At 36.7% G+C, this 26,897-nt stretch overlaps 1 protein-coding gene across 2 annotated transcripts in view; it reads right to left on the reverse strand.

Annotated features, from left to right (window-relative positions):
* Positions 1–24,393, reverse strand: part of dipk1aa (divergent protein kinase domain 1Aa) — a 34,115-nt gene extending 9,722 nt beyond the window's left edge. For both annotated transcript variants that reach the window (XM_052548295.1, XM_052548294.1), the window contains exons 1-2: positions 23,995–24,393; positions 5,959–6,093 (exon numbers count right to left, since the gene is read on the reverse strand). In XM_052548295.1, the coding sequence (XP_052404255.1) occupies positions 5,959–6,093; positions 23,995–24,048 (189 nt within the window). In that variant the 5' untranslated portion in view covers positions 24,049–24,393. The remainder of the gene's footprint in view (positions 1–5,958; positions 6,094–23,994) is intronic.
* Positions 24,394–26,897: the final 2,504 nt, after the last annotated feature.

Below are 26,897 nucleotides of genomic sequence, written 5' to 3' on the forward strand. Positions count from 1 at the left end.
CAAAGGGAAAGGGCAAGGGCAAGGGCAAGGGCAAGGGCAAGGGCAAGGGCAAGGGCAAGACTGATTGACTTACATGAATTCACAAGGACTCCCTCACACATACTAAGACAGACAGCATTAAATACACAAGGAGAGGCAACGCTAATGGCAAACTGACAGAGTGTGATGATTGGTAATTAGTGACAGCTGGGTGCAATAATTAAGCAGGGATGTGAGGAATGTGATTAATGAAGTGACAGACACCGTGGGAAAAGAGGACATCTAGTGGACACCCAGGGAACACAATTCAGACACTGTGACAATCACCTCCATGCCACGCTGAATTGAGGCAGTAATTAAAGCAAAATGAGCCCATATGAAGTATTGAGTACATGTACAATACAGTACAGTAAATGAACATACTTTCCAGTGGGCCAACAATTCACTAAAAATGTTTTGTTTTTTCATTGTGTGACGAGTGAGGTGGGGCCGAGAGCCGTGAGAATGGAGCGAGGGCTGTGGAGTGATTTGGAAATGAGCGACACCTGTGGCACTCACTGGCCTCGAGTCCCACGGAGGAGTTAGGAAGGATACAAAAGAGGAACGATGACAGTGAAGGACAACAGAGGACCAGGCCTGGGTTTTATTTTGTGTTTGGTTTTGTTTGTGCGCAGCAGTCGTCCGGGGGGGGGGCTGTCGCGCTGTTTTGTGTTTATTTTGTTATTAAAGCTTTCATTTGAATGTTCGCTGGTTCCCGCCTCCTTCTTCCCGTGATTGTGAAGTTTTTATATCGTTACATATTGTTGAGATAGTGAATTGGTGGGTTTTTGTTAAATGTGAGCCAAAATAATCACAATGAAAAGATCCAAAGACTTAAACTACTTCAGTCTGTGTGCATTGTATTTATTTAATACACAAGTTTCAAAATTTGAGTTGAATTACTGAAATAAATGAACTTTTTCATGACTAATTCATTGAGAAGCACCTGTAGTCATCATATATAAACCTCATTTTATGAATCTGTTGCATGACTGGTAAGCTTGTGTTGACTTAGTGACAGCACATTAAACTGTAGCACGTTCGCTGTGAAAGCTTGTTTAATTACTCATTGTTTTTCAATTTTAATTAAGTTAAAATAATCTTAATGTTTTAACTATCACATGCTCACAGTCAGCCAGTTTAATGTTACCCCACAATACGTTATGAGTAGGTCTCTTAATTTTGACAGGTTTTATGATGTTGATTGAGATGTATGACATTTTAATGGTCAGATATTACAGAGAGGCCATCATAATAATTGACTCTTAAAATACCACGTGTTAGATTGTGTCATGTTTTGGCTACGTTCCTATAGCCTGTACAGCCTAATGTCTCAGTGGTTGTCTCATCTATCTGTTTTAAATTATTATTATTATTATTGTGTAAAGATCTCACTCAGAAAATTGATCCTGGGAGCTAGACTGAGAAGACTGGGCATGATATTGTGATGAATAATAAACTGTATTTTCCACACTATAAGGCGCACTTAAAAGTCTTTAATTTTCTCAAAAAACGACAGTGCACCTTATAATCCGGAGCAATTTATATATGGATCGAGGCACTCAGGTGTCTTTATCTGACTGTTTTGTTGTCATTCCCTTTAGCACAGCTCTATCTAGCGGATGCATAATGCAAACCCAGTCAAACGTTTGACTGCAGTATCTTCTATTCTATGTGCCTTATAATCCGGTGCGCCCTATATATGAAAACAGTTCTAAAATAGGCCATTCATTGAAGGTGCGCCGTATAATCCGGTGTGCCTTATAGTGCAGAAAATACTGTAGGGGAATTTACAGTTAAGACCCAAGGACCAGATATGTCGCAATGAAGACCAGGAGTCAGAGATGAGTTCAATTAATAATAATAATTTTACTTGAAGAAAATAGTTTGCAATTTCATCAGCAGAAGTCAGCTTCAACACTCTCGAAGGAGTTCGCAGGCCGCCCCCAGTACAATACAAAATCAACCACAGTTATACCCTGACAGAGGATACTAATTGCGTCAATACATGAGTCAACAAAATTCTGATTGGTTCCAAAACCTAGATAAAACTCTCCAAAGACGTAGATCTGATACGCTGGACACTGGCAGTTAATCGTTTGTCCTGGTACTGTCTGAGCTTCTCCCTGTACATACAGATACTAACACACATACACAGAGAACTTATCTAAAATTCAAGGCTTTCTAGCACTGGCAAGTGTCTTATCATTACGATTGGATACACACACATAATATGTGGACATTAATCTTGAGGAAAAGAAATACAGCAGACATAAGGTTACACATTTCCCTCTTGCTATAACTTGATTAATAGTCAAACAAGAAATCATGTAATAAAATAATTAATATCAGTATGAAGGATATGGCAAATCGGCATCCACTCCTTCAATACGGTATTGCATAATTAGATATTTCAGTGAAATATGATTGCCCATAATCTGATAAAGAGGATAGCAGCTGATGTTTAATGTATCACTTATCTTACCTTTTGTTGATTATAGGGCTTGCCACACCAGATCTGTGGAAATGACTATGGGACTTATGCTTATGGTAAAGTGTCCTTTGTTTTTACACAATGTCCAATCTATCCTTTAAGCGTTAACACTATTTCTGTTAACCCAGAAGTGATTATGTTCTCCATTTACCATTTCAGTGAAGTGGAAAAATTTAATAGGGTGATAAAAAAACAGGTGGTAGTTAGTGCTGCTGCATACATCACAATGTGCGCTTTAATGTTTAAAGGTCACGAAAAGTCATGTCAATAATATTATTTCTATTCAGATTTCTTTAATCTCTATTATTATTTATTTTTTTTATTTCAGATGGGCTTTATTGACATGCATCTTTCAAGAACCTTTGTTCCCACAACATCAAAATATTTTTTTCCCCAAATCTTTGAACAGTAGCAATAACAGTATTATGAACATTAATTGGTATGAAGATTTATATACATAATTATTTTTGTATTGTATATGTGTGTGCGCAGTGTGGTCACTAAGATCTTTTAAATCTGAAATTTTAAATTAGAGAGTAGAACATGTTCAGCTAAATGTTCCTTATTTTATTAACTTTTTTCTCTTTCTCTGTCTTAGGAGTCAGGGAAGACGTTCTCCATGAAGTTCTTTCTATGTGGTTCACATCATGAACAGATATGTTTTTGTGTGTGTTCAAGTTCAACTGTTGTAATATATTATTTTATAAAATATACACAATCTTAAATATACCCCCAGAGTCATCCTTGTGGCTTTCCTCTGTACTTGAAAATGTGGTTAATCTATTGACTGAAAAAAATATACCATGATTCCTTGTTTATTTTACTTGAGTTATTATATTATGATATTTAGACCCAATAATTACTCAACATTCCTAGGAACTAGGTTTAATTACAATAAAGAAAGTAGTATTTGGGTGAAATAAACCTTAAAAAAACTCTAAAACTCTTAAGTAGTTAAAACTGGGTGAAAATACTGCCTTAGTGGCACTTTTTTCGGCCCTCCAAAACTAGAGTCATGAAAATGCGTTCCTGGGACTGCAGATATCCGACTCGGTAGGTGGCGCTGTCACAAAAAACTAGGGTCCTACAACTGCGGTCCTGAAATTGCAGCCTCCGGTATTGCAGATGGATAATACTGAATGGCTTAAATCAGTGGTTCCCAACCTTTTTTAACTCGCAGCCCACACAACCAAACACATATGTTAGCGTGTCCCACTGCAAAAAAATTAACTGACCCTGCTATTGTTGGGTTAATATCTTCGTACTAAGAAGCTAGATTGTTAACTGTCTTTACTGAATGAACTGGCAATGAACAGAAAATAACACGGTTTAATAGGGGTGTCTCTGACTAAGGATTTTCATAGTCGAATCAAAATTTTCGAAACTTGCCGATTTTCGACTGATAGTCGAGTCATATCTTTGGGGGTTATACAACTTGCAGATATAAATGGGTTCAAATAATGTTTTATGTTTTGATGAACATATAGCTAACACTTAATGTCACTTAAAGCCTAAAATGTTAGCAGTTAATGTTCTGCATTTCTGTTTTGAGCTGCGCGCACTGAAGATGACCAGTAGAGTGACGCATTTGATAGCAAGTTTTTAAACAATGGGATTCAACTCATAATTTCATGTAGAACATGCTTCATTATTTATACAACATAGCGTTAATATTAAGATTTATAGGCTATTTACAAAATGGGCCCGAATGCTCATGAACATATCTGCGGGGTTCTGAATGCCAACTCCTTTTTTGGACGCATCTTCACGAAACAATGTGCAGAAACACAACAGCTAAACTCCTAACATTCATAGCATTTTAGTATAATGGTCTTCTCATTATAAAAATTATGTATATAACAGTCCCATTCATAGTTATTAATATTCTGCATTTTAGTTCGACCTGCTCGTGCTGTGCGCTGAAGAGATATAACCGTAGTACTACAATGAAGCGCTTGACTCAAAACCAAATGCATCTTATGTCAGGTAAATAATATAGCCACGATATATATATACACCGGCTGAAATGTTTTGAAATCACTTGTACCCTACCAGTCTGTGCCTGTGTCAGTTTGAGTCTTGGTAAAGTTTTAAATCCCTGCTGCCAAGATGCTCCTCTGTTGGTCACGGATTATGGAAAGTGACACATAAATCTATAGGGGTGGTTGCATTTATTCACTCACTTTAAAATATTTATTTGAAGCTTCTTTCTTTTCAGATTCTTATTCACGGCTTTATCATAATAGGCTGTAAATTAACTTATTGGGAGAAAACCGGTAGTTCTATGTGAAATCAGACATTTAAGCTCCCCCATATAATCAGAATGGCACAATAAATAACACCCCGCGAATATTCGACTGTTAGATTGGTAGTCGAATCAGACTCCTCAAATCAAAGCATTGATTCAACGACTATTCGGGGTCACCCCTACAGCTTAATATTTATATTTTATTATATATATGAAATTATGTTATTATGTTATGACTTAGACATTTTTACATATATGAACAATATTATTATTTGCCGGCCCACCTGCAATACAATCGGCCCACAGGTTGAAAACCACTGGCTTAAAAATAAAGATCCAGCACACTACCAATAGATGGGGCTGTTGGGTTAGGTAGTATATGAATGGTTGTTTCTTATTTAAGCCTTAAAGGGATAGTTGATCCAAAAATTAATATTGCCATCATTTGCTCACCCTAATGTTATTTTAAACCAATGTGACATGCTTTTTTCCAAAGAACTCAAATGTTAAGCAGTAAGGTTTAATAAAAAAAATTGCTAGTAAATTTCACAAAAAAAAAAAAAAAAGTCATTTAAATATAAAGTAGAAAGGCTGATATATTTTCTTGTAAAACATACTACAATAATTGACATATAATTGGTTCATATAGAAGTTCCTGGAGGGCCACAGCCCTGCAGAGTTTAGCTTCAACTCTAATTAGACACACCTGATCCAGCTAAGCAAGTCCTTCAGGCTTATTTGAAAACTACATGGTATGCGTGTTGGATCAGGGCTGGAACTAAACTCTGCTTTAGAAGATTTTCGGTGTATAACAATTTAAATATTTGTGAATTCCTCACAAAGCTATTGTATGACCTGTTAAGATTCTAAGATTCAAAAGTGTCCTTTTGCCTTTCATGGAAAAAACTTCTTCAGAACATGAGGGTGAGTTTTGTGAGTTTTAGATTTTTTATTAATCTTTATAGAGTAAGTGAACTATTCCCTATAATGTCAATGTGCTATTATTATGGATGCATCAATAATTACAATTATTTTCATGCTTTGGCATGGAATATATGAAATAATCCATAAATAGCTGATACTAAAAGGTAATTTTAATGTAAACATAGGTGAAATGAACCACACAATTAAATACTTAATATTGGCCAATATCTATTAGGCTACATAGTCTGGAGCTGTCGAAGAGGGTGGTACTCACAATGATGCTCTTGCATTCACGTCCTCTGCACAGCTCAGAGTAAGTTGAGTACTGCACATACACAACCCAGCTGCTCACAAACACAGCAAGCCATGTGAGAAAGAGATACTTTACTCGAATATAGGACAGACGAGCCTGAGGGAAAGGAAGCAGAAAATAAACATGAGCCCAGGTCTGTGAACTTTAACAAAGTACATGCTTAAAGTAAACACAAATCCTGACTGAACTCGACGTCAAGGGTTTACTTAAAGTTTATTACTCTGTCAAATTTTAAAACAGAAAAAGAGGCTAAAACAACATTCATGTCAATACATGTCACACAGCAAATTAACAACAAAAGACTCCTGCTACAATATAACCAAAGAAATACAACCATCAACAGTGAACAAACCACTTATTTGCTAACTACCAGCCAATGGGTCATGAAATGAGTACAGCCAAAATCTGATAACACTTAACTAAAGCAAGGTCAATAATCATCCGCTACATTAACTCATTTTAATGAAGTCCCTATGACAGACAGCCTAGACTGTTTCAGTTAGTTCTGCACACAAGGCTTTTTGAACTACTAATATACCTGCATGAAGTTTTGAGTGAGTGAAGTGACATTCAGCCAAGTATGGTGACCCATACTCGGAATTTGTGCTCTGCATTTAACCCATCCGAAATGCACACACACAGAGCAGTGAACACACACACACACACACTGTGAACACACACCCGGAGCAGTGGGCAGCCATTTATGCTGCGGTGACCGGGGCTGCGGCAGTTGGGGGTTCGATGCCTTGCTCAAGGGCACCTAAGTCGTGGTATTGAAGGTGGAGAGAGAACTGTACATGCACTCCCCCCACCCACAATTCCGTCCGGCCCGAGACTAGATCTCACAACCCTTCGATTGGGAGTCCAACCCTCTAACCATTAGGCCACGACTTCCCCAAAGTCATGGATAAAAAGTAAAAAGTTTTATGGAAGTATGTGGTCACCAAAGCTTTACCATGTTACTTTGGGCAGATCAAGCTTTACAGCAGTTTGAAGTGAAAGTGAAAAGAACACCAGGAGCTTTGCAAGCACAGACAAGTTGTCTTTAAGGGCTATTTGTGATGTGGTTTCAGCTATCATGAGGTAGAGCAAATAATATTACCATTCAAATGATTGGGTGTTAATAAGATTTTTAAGTTTTGGGAAAAAAAGTATCTTCTGCCTACCAAAGCTGCATTTATATGATAAAAATACAGTAAACACAGTAATATTGTGAAACATTACAATTTAAAATACCTTTTTCTGTTTGCATATATTTCAAAATGTAATGTATTTCTGTGATGGCAATGTTGACTTTTCTTTTTGGACCAATGGTAATACTTTTGCAATAATAATAATAATAATAATAATAATAACAACATGCACTTAAAATAATTATAATAATTGTATTATTAATAATTGTATTATTACTAAATGATTTATTATTTTTTTTTAAGAAATATTACTATTTCTTATTAGTATCAATGATGAAAACTGTTCTACTGCTTAATACTTTTGTAGAAACCATGATACATTTATTCAGAATTGTTTAATATAAGCTTCAAAGTAAAAGTATTTAAGAATTTGTAAGTCTTTAGTGTCACTTTTGCTCAGTTTAATGCATCATTGCTAATAAAATTATTCATTTCTTAGTCAAATGTATTATTTAATTACTTTGCAAATGCTGTAAAACTTTATAAACCTTCAGGTTAAGAATAAACACCAACACTAACAGTCATTTTGTTGTTCTTTTTATTCACTAAATCTGTTAAAATGATACCAGGGATTATTTTTTACTTTTTATCCACTTTAAAACGCAAATGACCAGATACTGGGGTACACTTTAGGTGCTCCATTTTTATATTTGGGTTAGATTGCGTTAGGTATGGGGCTGGGTGCTACATCTTATGAAAAATTACTAGAGTTGTTCCGATTCCGATACTAGTATCGGAAATATCTCCGATACCACAACAAATTCTGGCATCGGCAAGTACATGAACTCATATACCGATCCGATACCATTTTCTTAGACAAAACCTAGTTATGACCTATGACCGCTAGCTTTGCTTAACCGCTGCACGAGTCTTCTAGCCTACAGTAGATTTAGTCTATGTAGTAATAATAATACGTCTCTATTAATAATAATAATTATGCCTAGACGGTTGCTTGTTTTTTACTTGTTTTATAGTAAAGAGATTATCTGATTAATATATAATTCTTTTTAATATATTCCTAGACTTATTTGTTGCAGTTTTTTATACAGTTATATTGTAAAACAAAAATACCTTTTTAAGTTTGCGGTGTTAGATTTTTTGGCTGCATTTGAAGTTCTTTTTCGCTTAAGAAGATAAATAATACTGTCAAATTCATGTCAGATAATAAAAATCCTGTAATGAATACAGTAGTTCACCATGTATTTGTTCATGTTTTATTAAGGGATCAGTCTGAGGCACACCATAAAATAATTCTAGCAATTTACACAGGGCTAGTAGTATATACAGCTGTATATACAGATACACACCCAGGTACCGGATCAGTACTCGGTATCGGCCGATACCCTGAGCCCAGGTATCGGTATCGGGAAGAGAAAAAGTGTATCGGAACATCTCTAAAAATTACGCTACATTAACTGTGGTCACATACACATGTAGGTGTACTACATGTAATGCAGGTCCATGTAAACTAAGAAGAACAAAGGTTGGTGTACCACATTTGTTAGAAATAGGCCATTGCACTTTAGATGCATGAGATGCTTTTCTCAGCACAATTATTATTTTTTTTTTAATGGATGTTCTTTTTATTAAACTTCTCAAATACTGATGCAGTGCAACACTCGCTGAGTGGCATCAAACAGTTTGAAAGATTAAAGATGTTTTTTTTTTTCAACTTCATATACACCTAGGATGACTTCAGGGTGAGTAATTTATTGCTTTATTTAAATTTCTGGGTCAACTAACCATTTAAAATAAGACTCTAAATGGGTCAGTCTGTGTCAACTCAACCCGAGGTCCATGGCAAAAAAAAAAAAAAAGTTTTAGATTATATAAACACAGGTGTGAAAAGTTGTGTAAAAAGTTCATTTTTTGTAACTTACAATTTTTTTTTAATTTTCATATTTTCTAAATTCATTACATGTAAAGTAAAACATTTCAAATGTTTTTTTTATTTTGATGATTAGAGCTTACAGCTCATGAAAGTCAAACATTCAGTATTTCAAAATATTTTCATATTTCCTAAGATCAATAAAAAAAACAGACTTGCAAAACAGAAAAGTTCAAGTCAAGTAGCGATTTTCTCTTCTCTACTGTGTGACATCTATCGAAGTGAAATGTTTGGATTTCATCCTTCGGGAATTGATTGGATCGTTGGAAGTTGGGGCGTTGCTAACAAAATGGAAGCACATCTGAATGCCAGTTTGCAGTTAGCTGTAAGGGGATTTCACTCCACTGGATCCACCGGCGACACCCTAGCATGAAGATTTTTTTTTATTTATTGAGGAAGATGATGACGAGGATGATAAACAGCACAAAACATACCTAACAGCGCGTGCGAGACACTGAGAGAGGGAGAGAGAGCAAGAGAGACTGCCTGATTGACTGAGCGCATCGTCTATCTGGTTAAGTCATATTCATAAAAAATAGTTTGCGATGTCCTAAGAGTAATGTTGTGGTAATATCCTAATATCCTTAAAATTATTAAGGGTAGTGTACTCTAATGCACTGATTTCTATAAAGTGAAGCATCAGCTTCAGTTTTTTACCTATTGTTTATCCCAGCGTTCACCCCTCACGTCACTAGCTCCGCCCTTGCGTCATAGCTCATGACCAGAAGATAAGTCGTTTTGAGGGGGAAGGAAGGTTAATGTTTTTGACTAAATATTACTAGGGCACATGAATAACAAAAAAATAATAATAATAATTAATTATGAAGTACATATAAATTATTTAGGGCTTCTTTAGCTAAAATGACCGCTTCGGTGAGGTGTTGCATGGAAGCATTCAGCCCGTGCCACTGCTGAGGTGAGTCTTCAGCTCGCCTGTATTGTTGCATCGACTGTTTCTCATCTTTCTCTTGAAAATATCCCATAGATTCCATATGGGGTTCAGGTAAGATATGTTGGCTGGCCAATCAAGCACAGTATTATCATGGTCTGCAAACCACTTGGAAGTGATTTTGGCACTGTGGGTAGGTACTAACACCTGCTTGAAAAGGAAATCAGCATCTCCATAAAGCTTGTCAGCAGGTGAAACATAAAGTGCTCCAAAATATCCTGCATTGACTTTGGACTTGATAAAACACAATGGACCAACACCAGGAGACGTCATGACACCCCAAATCATCACTGACTTCAGAAACTTCACACTGGACTTCAAGCAGCTTGGATTCTGTCACTCTCCAGTCTTCCTCCAGACTCCAGACCTTGATTTCCAAAGGAAATGCAAAAACTTAATTTTATCTGAAAAGATAACTTTGGACCACTGAGCAACAGTCCAAGTTCTTTTTCTCTGTGGCCCAGGTAAGATGCTTTTGATATTGTTTCTGTTCTCTTCAGAAGTGGCTTGGTAGCCCTACAAAGAAATGAAGAGTCTGTAATTTTTATGGTAGGTTTATTTTAACATATAGTGACTGAATACCAACCAAAAATCTAGAAAAAACTATTATATAAAGGTTAGAAATTGATTTTCATTTCAGGGAGTGTAAAAAGTATTTGATTCAAGCAAAACATGACTTGGTATTTGGTGCAGAAACCCTTGTTGGCAAGCAGAGAGGTAAAACGTTTTTTTTAGGTGGTTAACAGTTTTGCACGAATCTCAGGAGGTATTTTGGTCCACTCCCCTTTACAGATTCTCTATAAATCCTTATGGTTTCTTGGCTTTTGTTTGGCAACTTTAAGTTTCAGCTCCTTCCACAGACTTTCTATAGGATTGAGGTCAGGAGACTGGCTAGGCCACTAGATGACCTTAATGTGCTTCTTATTCAGCCACTCCTTCGTTGCCTTTGTTTTGTGTTCATTGTAGTCCTTGAAGACCCGTCCATGACCCATCTTCTGGTTGAGGAAAGGAGGATCTCATCCAACATACATGTGGCTTTCTTGAGCAGGGGGACCTTGTGGGCAGTGCAGGATTTCAGTCCATTGCAGCATAGTGTGTTACCAATTGCTTGGCGACTGTTGTCCCAACTGCCTGAAGATCACTAATAAGCTAATCTGTGTAGTTCAGGGCTGATCCCTCACCTTTCTCATGATCATCCTTACCCCATGAGGCAAGGTCTTGCACAGAGCTCCAAACCAAGGCCGATTGATGGTTGTTTTGTATCTCTGTGTTTCCAATTAATCACACCAACAGTTGTCTCCTCCTCACCAAGCTTCTTGGTGATGGTCTCGTAGCCCATTTCAGCCTTGTGCAAATGTACAATCTGGTCTCTGATATCCTTTTGACAGATCTTTGATCTTGCCCATGATGGTGGTAGAGGTTGGAAAGGAAGATACAGACTGTGTAGTCTTATACACCTAAAAAACTGACAATCAGGAGTAACTTCTTAAAGTGGCAGGACTAATATGGGTTCCACATGAGCACATAACCAAACTGTTAGAGCCAACATTATTGCTGGCTGGTAGGGGATTAAATACTTATTTCACTCACTGAGATGCAAATCAATTTCTAACCTTTTATATAATTTTTTCCCCCTGGATTTGTTGGTTGATATTCTGTCTCTATCTGTCTCTATTAAAATAATCCTAACATTAAAATTACAGAGCCTTCATTTCTTTGTAATTGGGCAAACTTTCAAAATCAGCAGGTGGTCAAAAAGAAATTCCCACCTCTGTACCTATATGGTTAATTTCCAGAGATACTGTGATCTCAATGTGGCTCCCAAGAATGTTAAATGGTATACATTTTCAGTGGTCAAAATAAACAAATGTGGTTCACCTTGTTTACTTTTTAAGCCAGGGAAGATTCCAAACCTTGGTTAATTTGAAACAGAATGGCCCAAAGTGAGAAATCGTTTACTCTGTTTTACTATCCCAACACAGCAACACTGATCCACCAAGAGTCTGGGACGAGGGCTACCTGTGGACATATATATTACTTTTGCAATTCTGTCTGGTGCTGCTAGGTGCAAAAATTATCACACACTTCAGCTTTAAGAATGTGAGTCAAAGTACTAGAGGACACATAATGTAAGTTTGAGTTACAAATGCTGAAATATAGTTTTCCTTTCATAACTCAGAAATCCCAGTCACTCCTTCTAGGACAAAACTGCAATACAGGTGTTAGGTAAATACTGTTTTCCTTCAGACATGATTACAGGTTCGTTTTCCTGCCGGCATCAGTCTTTGAAAGTCCAAATTAAATTTGTCTGAAATGATTTTCCTTGTGACTCGTATATCATTCAACCTCTCAAAATAACTCTCATTATGATGATTGGAAATCCAGACAATATAGACCTTGCATCATTTCCTTTTTGTGTTTTTATAGCCCTATTCAGACGGGACTAGTTTTCAAAAATTTGAAAAAAAGTTTGATTCATTCTTATCACCTGACATCTGCAAAAAAAAAAATGTATGTACCAATTGGGACAGGACTAACATCTATGTTTATTACAGAGGTGGGAGGGTCTGTTTTGTACATGTGGGCATTTCAGATCTGTTTTGTACATATGTATGCCTGCATTGCTTATAGTCATTAAGATTGATAAAATGATATATACTGTATCAGTCAGCTCAAATTTTCTGTGACCCAAATTCAGAGCAGATGCAACGACAGAGTTTGTGTGGAATTGTCTACAATGAACTGAGCTATTCTGAGCTGCTAAAAACACCAGATCATGAGCAGTTTGTTAAATTTGGTATATTATCTCAATTAAATTGCAGCAGTTTTTTTTTTTTTTTAATGGTTTCATTGACAAAGTACTTCCAACAGGACTTGATATTTCTGATATCTATAATACCAGATACAGCAGTTTAATACCAGACAAAGCGGTTTTCTTATTTATTGAGTCAACAAACAAAATTATGTCATGTAATAAAGTTCAGACAACTTGGCAAACCTCCCAACCTGTAGGTCTGGTACCATTTGTACTAAACAACCTGTGTCACCACAGGGTCATTCCATGTCAACTCAACCACAGGTCCCTGGTTCAAATTTTTTATTCTGCTAATATTTTTTTATGAAGAAAAATAAGCATGTTTAGTGATGAAAGCTAAAAATATTAGATATCATGGATGAATATTTATTGATTATTACTTTTTTAATAACCACTTTTTGTAGAGGGGGGTCAAAATGGCAGTTTTCATCTCAGATTCAGAGCCAATTTACAGGGGGTAAAAACTGAAATATGGCAGCATCATAATGTTATTTTTACAACGAGATTGTTAGGTCAGTCAGTCAGTAAAATCTGTTAACTTTAGCAATCTTTGTAGCATTATGTGCCAAAGGTGACCATTTAAAAATGGGGAACAGCACTTCAAGTTTATTCTCCAAAGTTTGCAGGCTGTGGCGAGTATCTAGAGGGCAGATCAGCATCGCCCTGGAAATGCCGCTCCCTCACTAATCACAGACCGCTAACACCTGTGCATGATGGCCAGTGCATCTGGAGCTCTTATACACAGCCTTTGAAACTGGGAGAGAAAACACGCTATGGCAAGTAACAAACTCAGAAGAAGAGAGACTAAGGGACCGTTCACATATCGCGTCTTTTGCACGCTCAAGTTCATTATTTCCAATGTAGGCCGCGGTATGCGCACTCATAATGGAAAGATGCGCGATGCGCACGCAGTGCGACTCTCCCATTTTTTCCAGGCGCACTGCATCGAGTTAAAAACATCTCAACTTTTCAGAATGCCGCCAGGGCCCCGCAGGTCATGTGACAAGAACTAAACATTCAGCTTCATCCTTTCTCGTAACAACGTTGAAAGCTCAGCCAAGATGAAGGAACAGCTGATCATAGCTGTATATGGATTGCCATTTTTAAATAAATTTAGTAGCAGAGCTACTGAAAGCGATTTTTTTTTTGTGTGCTGCAAATCCGTTTATCCTTTACTGAAATTTCCGCGTGTTCATGGAGAGAGTGCGTCATTGTTTCTTAGCAACGGCAGACGCCTCAGGAGGGCTTCTGCCTGAGCGCTTTGGAAAGAAGGAGAAAGCGTCGAGCCTAGTGTTTTCCACGAGTCTTTAGGCGCGATATGTGAATGGCCACTAATGTGTGTTTTCTCTCCATTTTCTTCCAGAGACCGACTGAGCTCCTGGCCATTCACCCACTTTACAGAGGACCACAGACAATGCTGCCACTAGGACCACAGCACCTTCACTGTGCACCATATTTGCACTTCTTTGTTAAATAAATCACCCTCAGGGGATTTTCTTGCCGTTACCTTCGCCTTTTGTGTCCTCAATCACCCCGCTACATATGGTGGAGAATGCGGGTATAAGAGGGTTAATTATGACACGGAAGTTAACTGCACCAGTCAGTGCCAATTGAAGTTGATGGACCAAGATGATATTGAGGCTTACCTTAAGAAAGTCTAAAAGATGCTGAAGTTAGGGGTCATAGGGGTGTGCCAGTACTAGTATCGGTACCAAACGGTTCCTGGGCAAATTCCAAATGGAAGTGATCATCTCTATTCCCCTTGGAGTGGGGACTTTGGAGTGAACAGGGCATGTGTTGCCATTAAGTAGTCGTTAGGAATGCACTTTGCGAAAGGAGCCACATAATTTACTCATTATCTTCAGCTGGCATGTTCCTGATAGCGCAGCATGTGTCCGTCAGAAGATGTCGCTGTTTTACTGTTGTTAGCATAACCGTTGCAAATAAACATAAATTTTATATTTAAATAGGTTTTTAAAATATGCTATATAATATATAAAAACAAATATATATAAAACTTTTTAAAACATTAAATGTATATTGTTTTTATGTCAATTTCCATCAGTGAATCTGCTGTCACGGGAACATCCCAGCTGAAAATAATGAGGAAATTATATTTCTCCTTTTGCATTCCTAACGACTACTTAATGGCACGCACATGCCCTACTCACTCCAAAGTCCCCACTTCAAGGGGATAAGGATGATCACTTCCAAATTTAATTTGCCCGGGTACCGTTCAGTACTGATACTAGTACCGGCGCATCCCTAAGGGGTCATCAAGCAATCTCGTAGCCCCTGGGACAGCCCCATCGTTAGGGTGCCGAAGTCCGATGGCATGACCCGATTGTGCAATGACTTCCAGAAGTTGAATGACGTTTACACCTTCGACAGCTTGGTCAGTGTAAGTTGAACTGTGACGGGCTGGCGTCACAGCCAACCCCAGAAAATGCCACCTTGGGCTCACTGAAGCTAAGTACTTGGGTTACAAGATCAGAAGGGGACTCATCAGAAAATCATCAGGGGGCAGTCAGAAAATTTAAAACCCAAGTATAGTGCTGGGCGGTAAACTGGTTCATACCGAAAACTATTTTCGTTACGATGTTAATTTTGAATATACCGCCACACCAGTGTATTTAATTACTCAACGTTCGGAACGAACGTTATGCTGTGTCGCGGCCACGCGACACTGTTTCAGATGGACCCTTTACAATGTTGCACTTCTAAGCAGCGACTGCGAGGCGTGGTGAGGGTACACACAGCAGTGCTCTGGTGTTACGTTATAACACCTGTTTCACACATAGTCCATCTGCAGTGTGTACTAACGGATTCCAGCTGCATGAGGTTGCGGTCCGTCAGTGCGTTCAAGGAGCTGTGTGCCGTCTGCAGCAGTGTAGCAATTACTGAGTATATTTTTGCTGTGCTGCAGGCGCTGAATTAAAGTGAAAGCGGATTGTTCGCAGGAAAAATGAACATGGATTGACATGGAAACGCAGTCACATGGGTTTTTGGCTAGGTTAAAAACAAGAAAAAGAGCACTTTTAGATAAGAAAAGGAAAACAATATATATGTTCACTTTCATGGAAGCAGAAAAACAAAGTTCATTAAGACCCGTGGGATTGCTTGTGATAAAGATTTAAATGCAAAATGCACGAGACTGTTTCTGTCTGTGGTGTTTTAATTTTAAATATTTTAACAAAAACAGTAGGCTAATTATTGTGTTTAAATGTTTTGCCGCTTGCTTGAACAGCTTATTATACAAACCTAGAAGTAAAATGCATGAATAATGCATTGTTTATTAGGGCTGCAACTAACGATTATTTTGATAATCGATTAATCTGTCGATTATTTTTACGATTAATTGATTAATCGGTTTATGTACTTATATTTTAGTTTTTTCCATTTTTTCCCCAAGTAAATTATTAATAAAGGGTCTTTATCATTCAGCATAGATTTTTAAGAGATTTTAACCATTTTGCATTGTCATATCCTCATCAAAAATATACCTGGAGTTGTTTTATTATGTTAGTAATCCTTTGTAGAACTCTTCTGCAATCAAAACACTGACCCATACTCTAGCAAAATTCACAAGGAGATTTCAAATATTGTTTTCACCATGGCAGTCCTTAGAGCTCCTAAATTAGTTTAACATCCCAAACAAAGCTTAAGGAATCTTTGAGAACATATTTTCACGAAGTATAAGGATAAAACAGAATAAAATTGCAGTGCATTGTATTTTATTATTTACTGGGAAAAAGCTTTATAGCTTATGCTGTGAAATTGTAAACAATCCTTCGAAAAAAAAGTGCCAATGGCATGAAACCTGAATGGAACTCACAATTTAAAGTAAAATCCATCAGAAGGTTGTCCAGAAAAAAAAAATTGGGACACACAAAAAACCTGCTGTGTGAAAAAGAGCAGTGAATACTTAGAAAAGAAGTGCATTTTAAATATACTCAAACATTTACCTCTCTCATTCAGTCATAATTAGGCTGCAAGTCTGAATTATGAACTGGTAAACGACAAACTGATCACATAACATGTTTGTAAAGCTTTAAATGTTAACTGTTAAAAAGCAATGTTATCAGCTTTTACGACTAAACATTTGCAAACAACCTTGTACTGGAGAATCTGCACAAATAGAATTCTTAGGGGCCATTCACATATCGCACCTGAAAACGCTAGTCGCGCCGCTTTCTCCTTTCCAAAGCGCTCGGGCAGAAGCGCCCCTGAAGCGTCTGCCTTTGCTAAGCAACCATGACGTGCTCTCTCCATGACGTGCCCTCTCCATGAAGACCCGGAAATTTCAGCAAAGGATAAATGGATGCGGTGTGGACGCGCCTGGAAAAACGGGCGCATCACACCGCGTGCGTGTCGCGACCGCGTCGCTTCCATTATGAGAGTGCATACTGCGCGCCTACATAGGAAATAACGAACTTGAGCACGCAAAAGACACGATATGTGAACGGCCCCTTAAACAGTTCAGTAGTGCAGAGTTTACAGGTTACTCTTCATTTTGAAGGCTCAAAGTAAAGTACTCCCACTTCCCGCTGAATGCTGCAGAGACGCTGTTCGGGAAGCACGTGACATAAAACGAGGCCAGCTATTGGCTATTCGCTACTTCACCTGCTGTACTGGCTGAGTAAAACCTCCGGTGGCTCATTACTGCCACACTTTGGTCACCGCAGATTAGAAATATGCACGAAATGAGCCGCTTATGGCAAATAAAATTTATTTAACGACGAATCGATTACTAAATTAGTTGACAACTATTTCAATAATCGATTTTAATCGATTAAATCGATTCGTTGTTTCAGCTCTATTGTTTATATTTGTTGAGTTTAAACTAATGTCTATATTAGATTAGGTTCAACTTTATTGTCACTGCACATGTAAGGTACAAAGCACAAAATGCAGTTAACATCTAACCAGAAGTGCAATAAGCAGTAAGGACCGAATATACAAGGTCTACAACAGACCACATGGCGTTCCAAAGCGCTTCACAAGGTGCCTCACATTCACCCATTCACACACTCATTCACACACCGACTGCGGTGTCTGCCATTCAAGGCGCCATCCAGCTCGTCGGGAGCAGCTGGGGTTAGGTGTCTTGCTCAAGGACACCTCGGCACTTGGTCAGGTGGAGCCGGGGATTGAACCACCAACCTTCCGGTTTGTAGACAACCTACATGAACCACTGAGCCACTGCCGCACATATGTACAATACAGATAAGTATTTTGAAATTAATTGACAGATTTTAAATACTATTAGCATGATATACAGATAGGTGTGCTATGAACAGACTATACAGGTGGATTGTATAAAAGTGTACACTATAGGCAGAACTATGAACATATGAACAAAATTGCACTATTGCAATGGACAGTAAAGTGCATAGAAAATATTTCAGTGTGCAAATGGATTATTCAGTGTTCCTGGATGAACAGGCAGTAGTGCAAGTAATAACAAGTTACTGTTTTTTTGCTTGTTGTAAATAAATAAATAAATATGAAAGATTGTTACTGTTCTGTGATAAAAGACTTATATATATATATATAAGATATATATATATTTTTTTTTTCTTTTTTGCCATGCATTGGTCATTAAAGCTCTTCCTCTGCCCTCGGGTGTTGAAATATATTCATTGCCCAAGGTCCACACGTAGTCCGTCTGCAGTGTGTATGTGTACGTGGTTCAGAAGCAGCAGCTGCACCAGTTCTGACAGGTACTGTGTTTTCCCACCCCATACTCCCTGCAACTAGTAGCTCTTTCCCAACATAACCAGGTCGATGCTTGGGGGGCGGGGGTGTGGTGAGTAATAATTAACACTGGGAAATAAATAAAAAAAACTGGTAAATGGGAGCTGGGTAATCTTATTGTACATTTCACACTGTTCATACTTTAACTACAGTTAATAATTAATCGTGGTCATTCATAATCTGATGTGTCACTGTGTATTTCTAAACCGTGGGTTACTGTTATTATTTGCATATTTGACAGTGTCAACAGCAATGACAAGATAAAAACAAAACCGCGATTGTCATGCGTGTCTCGTCAGTAAAGCTGGTTCTTTGATTACTAAATATCCATCACCTGCTTTCAAATGGAGTGCCACTTACTACACAGAGCTGTAGTTTGCTGACAAGCTACACAATACCTCGTCATAATCGCAGATGAATCGCATGCGGTTATGAACGCGATATTGCGTAGCTTGTCAGCGAACTACGACTCTGTATATTTAGTGCCGCTCCATTTGAAAGCAGGTGATGGACATTTACTGCTAATCACAGAACCGGCTTCACTGTCGAGACATCATGACAATCACATGTGATTAATCAAGCAGCCCTAATTAAAACAACTTATTCTATTTCTGAAAAGGTTGAGAAGTAAGCTGCTACATATTGTAGCTTCAATTCATATGCAAATGAACTAGAACAGAAGAGGTCCAGGAAAAGCTCCAAAAAAACCTCCATCCAGATATGTGATCATGATGAGAAGAAAGTGAGGCAATAAACTGAGAACAATGCCAAAATTCCAGTTCAAATGTCTCAACTGACATAGTTTTAGTCTACGCTCCTTGCTGCCAAATCACACTAGTCTGTGTTTTCTGGAATGGATAGGTCACTGAGGACTATGAGGGTTGTGTCTATGTATAGAGGTGTAAATCTACGTCCACCCCAAATCTCCACAGTATTATGAATAATGTTTCCTATTAACCTTTGCAAGCACTATTCAGAGTGAAAAAGAGTTCAGAAAACCAATGTCTGGCTGCTGAAACGGCTTTGGTTAACAAGCAGCTTCAGAGCTGAACAATTATCTCAGGAGAAGTTTTTTCACACATAATGTAGCCCTGGGTCCATTTTCAGAAACCAATCTGACAGCCCTATTCGGAGCTAAAACTTTAAGACAGACCCTTCTGTTATTTCAGTGTAAAGCATGTTTAAAATGGATTCTCTTCATGCTGAGCTCATGTATCTCTGCTCACATTTACAAAGCAAATGGGCCACACCCTATACTTAGACGATCTAAAAAAAGAGGGTAAAGATAATTGCTAGCATTGAAACCCCAGAGTACTTTGGTGTCCCTGTGCAGACGTCACCCAAAAGCTATGCCAATTTGATAATTCACCATAAATTATCTTTTATTGAAATGTAATGACTTTCTCTGACTTTACCTAGACTGTTTTAAGCATTGTTTTAAGGCCCAGTTCACACCAGTGTTATTGTAGTGTCATTATCTACTATTTGTTGTTGATATTTTGAATAAGTTTTTTATATTTTCTGTTGCATGTAGTTCTTGTTATCTTTTTAAATCCTTTTGTCTGTAAAGTGTAGCGTATGAAAACGGCATGTCAGATTGCCAACACAAAATACAGCATAAAGTTTCAATATGCAATACTTCTATAGCATTGATTAACATCCATTTCAACATTTACTTAAACATTATTAAAATTAAAAGTTTTATCTGTTTACCTTCGTCCCTGAAATAATATCAATGAACATTCATATTTTTATTACCCATAATTAACAAATGTAATACATATTGTAACTATATTGCTCATTGTTAATGTCAGTTAATGCATTCTAACGTTAACTAACGAAAGTTTACTGTAAAGCACCTCAGTCTGAAACAGGGCTTTGCAGAAGATTTCATAATCAAGAGTCTCTGTCAGTTCACGTTCAAAGGACAGTAAACTTTGAGGACCGTAGAGATGTGTGCAGCTGCAATTTGTAGTGGCGAACAGCATCTAGCACATCATTTGTGTTTCTTTCCTCAAAGGACGCATCTATTTAGCAAATCAAACCCTATACCTTTGCTAACATGCTTATTACATGCTTGGCTCAGAAATCCAACACCCCCACAGGTAGCTTCATTTGTAGACGTTTTTTGATTCAGTGCTAAGACTTAGTTTCAATTGGGATATTCAATATTTACTTTTCAAAGAATTGATCTTGTGTGATATTTGTTTCGCTATTGTCAAATTCAACTCCCCAAAAGCATGCATTTTACTATTATGTCATTAACAAACTGTAACTAACAGAAAAACAAATCATTATTTTGAGAAGCATATGGTAATGTTATGGGCCTACAGGAAGAGGGAAAATTAAGAAACTGCATGTAATTGGCCATGAAAACACACGTTTAATTATATTTTTTTTTTTATTAAATATAGTTTAAAATTATAGTGAAATAAGACTATTATTATTATTATTATTATTTAATAAATTACACCCATTTGGAAAATGACCATGTGGGCCACAACTCAAAGCCTTGCCACTATTCTCACCAAGGACAATAATGATGAAGATAAAGTTTTGGTCACACTTTATTTTAGGGTCCAATTCACACTATTAACTAACCATTAACTATAACTTTTGCCTCAATTAACACCTTATTTGATGCTTACTTATAGTTTATAAGGTAGTTGTTAAGTTTAGGGTATTGGGTAGGATTATGGATGTCATGCATTATATGTACTTTATAAGCACTAATAAACAGCCAATATGTTAATAATAGACATGCTAATAAGCACCTAGTTATTAGTGTGAATTGGACCCTATACTAAAGTGTTACCAAAGTTTTTAAATCATTAAATTTACAAGAATAGCACAGTCCAAACTAACAACAACAATAAAAACTATATTTTTGGAACTTTTTTTTAGCTGATGAATGATAAAAACATTGACAGCCTATCAGAATTCAATCATACATAACTGCAGCACACACTTGCAATAATGAACAGAACGTTATGGTCTTTGGTCAGAATGGACCTATAGGCTACTTCAGGTACAGCCTTTCTAAAGCCTTAAATTGTCAATTATTACTATAAACATTGGGATATGCTGAAATGCTTTGAAGGGTTAATATGACCTGTTGCCAATGTTAAAACTTGTCCTCCATATTTAACTGCAATTCAGACCATTTCATTCTCGTAATTAACAGCATTTAATCAATCATAATTAGATAAAATCAAGTTCTGCCATACATTTTATTTTTTTATATCCTGTTTTGCTCAAAAGCATGTTACATTTACAGAAGTAAAATTGTAACTTACTGAAAGAAAAGAGACCTTTTCAAAGTCCAAATATCAACGGCCTATCAACACCAGATGAATATGATGCCACATGCTCCCTGTTCTTCATGAACCATTCTGCTGAAACAGCTTTCCAGACTAGAGTCAGCGTTCCCGCATGGAAGCCCCAGCCCTGGCACTGTCAGCACTGAGCTCAAGTCAATTCATCATGTGGCTGATTCCGTCTGATGTGATTTGCTCGACCACACACACTTTCATTTTCTCGGTTTTACTACAGCTGTGAAGTGTGGCTGCCAAGAGTCATGAGTTACGAGAAACTCCATTTCACGTCATTTCACTCCAGTTCATGTGCAGTACAAAATTCATTATTCTTGTAAGCACTGAAATAAACATTTTAATAGGGAAATGGTTTAATTTCTGGAATTAATCTTCAGTCGCCTTTTTATTTTATGAGGCCATTCTTTTCTAATAATAGAAAAACATGTATGTCGTCCATTTGTCAAACAGCTCAAATCCTGTTTCAATTAAAGACAGCATGACCTATTTACAAACCTATTTACTTTCTTAGCTCACATTTCTGTTGTAAACAAACTAGTTGTAACATAAATTGTCAAAATGTTACTATATATAATAGTTTACTTTGACTTTAACTGAAATATTATGGCTGTTGATTTTAAAACAAATCTACCTCTACATATAATGAACAATCATAATACATAATACAATAAATGCTCTGCTAGAATACATTTGAAATATTAAGACAGTCCCTACATATTATAGTACATATATACAAGCATATAAAGTCCCTACATTATATAGTCCCATGGCAGCCTGAAGTTTTGGGTTTGTTCAAGTGATTTATTTTAATTATTTATATATTAGTATAATTACACCTGTTTATATGCATGCCCTTTGTCCCCCAAGTGATGTGATTCATTAGTTACATTAAAAATTTGCGTTTGGTGCTTTTTGCCTTGAGTTTCTGAAAATGTTCTCTGAAGAAACTAGATGGTGTTTGTCCCTTTCGAAAAGGATTCTGGAACTGGATAGAGCACATTTCATAATATCTCAAATTCCAAACAAATGCTCACTGATCAGCTTTTGAGTGCAAGGTCCTAATTCTGAACTCACATTCATAATTAACTCATAATTAACCCTATCAACCTCGATGGTTAATATCTTATAATGTACATGTATATTTGGATCAGTTTTAATATATTTTTCACATAACATAATCTTTGCATCATTGTAGGAATTCCAGGTTACACTATTTTAAGGAGTCATTGTTAGAATGTAATTATACATTTAAGTACTTAGTAATATTAATTTATTAATACATGTACTTAGGGTTAGGTTTAGGATAAGGTTTTGGCTTATGCGTAATTAATTGTTTTTATAATAGGCTAGTAAGTACATGTAATAAGTGTAACAAGGACACCTTCAAATAAAGTGTTACTGAATTCCATATTTAAAGCCATTTGGTTATGTAAACGAATGGCTTTCATATTTAGTTTGCCAATTTAAATGTACATATGCATGCCTCTAGTTTACATATGAATCATAAACAATGATTCAACCTTTTACATGCCAAATATATAGAAATAAAACATTTCACATGTCTGCTCTAAGCCTGGCTTCTGATTAAGCTCCTTAGTCCTGTTGTGGAGTTGTGCAGGCTGCCATGGCACCACAGACCCAGTTTAACTGCATCTAGTGAAGGGAGTTAATCTTAGCAGCCCATGACAACTCAGTCCTCTCAAGGATAAATGGACGAATTGTTTCGATAAATAAGAAAAATGACCTCACCATATGTCTCTTACGTCAAAAACATATTTTGAAACCCATACTATTGTGATCGGGTGTGCAAAAGCGACATACTGTGACTACGATTACAACAACTGATAGATTCCAATCAGATTTTAGCAGCAGCTGCACCACGTTTTTACCTCGTTAAAAACAAAACCTAAAGATTGAAGATAAGAAAAATGATCTCAGTCTTAAAGGTCAACCACACTGCTGCAAAAATTCATTCTCACCAGGCATTTGCTGGGAGGTAGAGATAATAGTAGAGGTAAATCGTCATAACAATAATGCATTATAATCTGCAAAGGGATTTTTACCTGAAAGTGGGAAGTCTTTGACAACCAGGCCCGTGAAAACAGACCCCTCGCCATTGCAGAAATTGATCATCTCAAAAACCGTGAGCTATCTAGAGCAGTCTCCGTGTGCCGAATAAGAAAATGAAATAATGTCCAGCGAACTTCAAGTGATTTGGCTCGCGCTACACATGACGTGTACGGTTGCTCTCGGCCAGTTGATATCCTTACATATAAATGGACTCCACGAAGGCTACTGTGTGAATTTATATATTAAGAATTCATGTTATTCGAGTCGGCTTGGTTGACATCCAGCAGCTAACACTTTCAAGTGCAGCTGTTTGAAAATAGCGAGACCGCAGCATGTCAAGGGCGCAGGCGTACACAATTTCTGCCGACCTAATGTTGTGCTTTTTCTCTCGAGCGAGCTGTGAGTCATGTTTACTGGCGCCCTCTATTGAACACCATACGTATAATGGATATTTCGAGTTATGATTTGCTAATAGGGACGCCTTCCTATTTAAAAATGCTAAAATGCAAGTTGCACCACATAAACATGCACAAATAATGTTTATTTTGTCTGTATATAAGTACTGTACAGGCTAAAAGTTATATTCTTAAAACAAATCTAAAACTTAATTTTATGAAAGAGTATTTAGCTTTTTTGTAAGCCTTTTTCATGCTGTTTAAATTTTATTTTTGCCCAGTGGTGAGGGTTAAAATATATCTTAAAAGTGTTAATACTGATGTGCTTTATTATGCGAGATTCATTCAAGCTTGTATATCGGGGTTCTTAGCTACAGTCAACTCTGAAACAACAAAAATACGTTAGTTACATATTTTATAAAATATTTTAAAACATATTTTATTTCAGCTTGTCAAGTCAAGCCACCTTTATTTATATAGCACTTTTAACAATACATATCGTGACAAAGCAAATGAACAGCATTAAATTGGAAAATGGTATGTAAATTATGCAAAAAGGCAGTTCATCATTGAATTCAGTGATGTCATCTTCCAACTCAGTTCAGTTTAAATAGTATTTATGCAATCAAGTTGATTTTATTTTTGATTTGATTTGATTTTTGATTTTAAGTTTATTTTTGTACTAAAATAACCAAAATAAATTTATACAAACTGCAAAAACACACAACAAAATTACTAAAAATGTAGGCCTCACTAAAATTACATTGAAAATGAAAAATCTAAAATAAAAACAAATTTACAGAATGAATAAAAACTATAATAGTATCTCAATGATACTAAAATAGCACTGAAATAAAGGCTATAATATTTAAAGGAACGTACAGATTGTGCATTGTGCCATGACCCACCTTTGGACAGAGATCTCTAAATAAATCTTTCTCAAGGCTTAATCAATGCTGCATTTGAAAGGGCAAAGTCTGGTTCCATTCAAAGGCCCTTAATATAGAGAGGACTAGTGACACTTAAAAATAAAGGAATAAGTAATCAGTATAATAATTTAAACATAAAATTTTGATTAAAATTACTTAGGCCTATTAAATCAACAAGTTTTTACACATGTATAAAATTGTTTACTTAACTGATGTTTATAATATAGTTAAAATAATTTATCAAATATATCAAATCATTTTAAAAAATAAAGACATATTTAACACTATTTTTTTAATAACTTATTTAAAATTATTTTAGATGCGTGTAGAAACAAGCTAGGCTTCTTAATTATCTACTTTTAAAAAGTGTTCAGTGGTGCCCAGAGTAAAGACTACATTGGTAACTTTCATCAAAGGCTAGCATGATGGCTAGTACAATGCACCATTTGTATTCCTGGCATGTGAGGCTTGGCTTCATTGGTGAGGCCAACTTAGAGGTACATAATGATACATCCAGCTTGGCAAAACACATGAGTTCAGTCTAAAGGTCTAAAACAAAATTGCAATATTGTAATACCTTGGAAAGTAGAGAGATTGTCATGTTTGACAAACATGTTTTTCAGAAAAAGCTGGTGGATTAGTGTTATACTAAATGTTAGCTATTTGAAATTTTTAAAGGGGTGCTATTATGCTTTTTCACCTTTTCAACTTTAATTAGTCTGTAATGTTGCCGTTTGAGAATAAAAAAGATCTGCACAGTTACACAGCTCAAATTAAAATTCAAAAGGAGATATTTTATGTAACAGAAATCACATTTCAAAAACTACAATGAACGACTCTTTTGGACTACAATGCATATTTTCCAGTATTTGTGATTTCACAAATATCAACGAATGGGACGAGACTTGGTTGAGCTGCACTAAAGAAGGCAATGAGTTTTTTTCACTATTTCAGAGACACGCTAGCTTTCCCAAGGCAGATGAACTTAGAGTGGTTACAATTATCCAGGTTTAAATCACACTCAAATTGATTTGATTTTGACGCAATATTTACACTGAAGCTCGTAGCTGGCAGCTATGGTAAGGGGCATGACATTTCCCAACAAGGCACCGAGTGCCAATCACAACACACACTGGCCCAGCTAACCAATCACAGCATATTTCGTATTTCAAAAGGTGAGCTGATACAGGAACTATTCGAGCCATTCATGCCAGACTGGGTAGAGAGGTGTTGTAATAATGTAAAATATTATAACATAATAAAAAATTATGTGTTTTTTGAACAAACCTAGTATGAGAGCCTGGTCTAGTATCATTAACCCCCACGAGGCAAGTTAAACCACAGTTGATCTTCATGAGCAAAGTCAAGTCACAGTTGATCTTCGTGAGCAAAGTCAAGTCACAGTTGATCTTCGTGAACAAAGTCATGTCCCCGCTGACCTTCCAGATTCAAAGTCCAGTCAAGTCACAGCTGACCATCCAGAGTCAGGTCAAGTCACTACTGACCGTCCAGAGTCAAGTCAAGTCACCATTAACCCCCACGAGTCAAGTAAAACCACAGTTAAACTGCATG

This window comes from Carassius gibelio, chromosome B2 (genome assembly GCF_023724105.1).
Source record: "Carassius gibelio isolate Cgi1373 ecotype wild population from Czech Republic chromosome B2, carGib1.2-hapl.c, whole genome shotgun sequence".
Classification (NCBI taxonomy): domain Eukaryota; kingdom Metazoa; phylum Chordata; class Actinopteri; order Cypriniformes; family Cyprinidae; genus Carassius; species Carassius gibelio.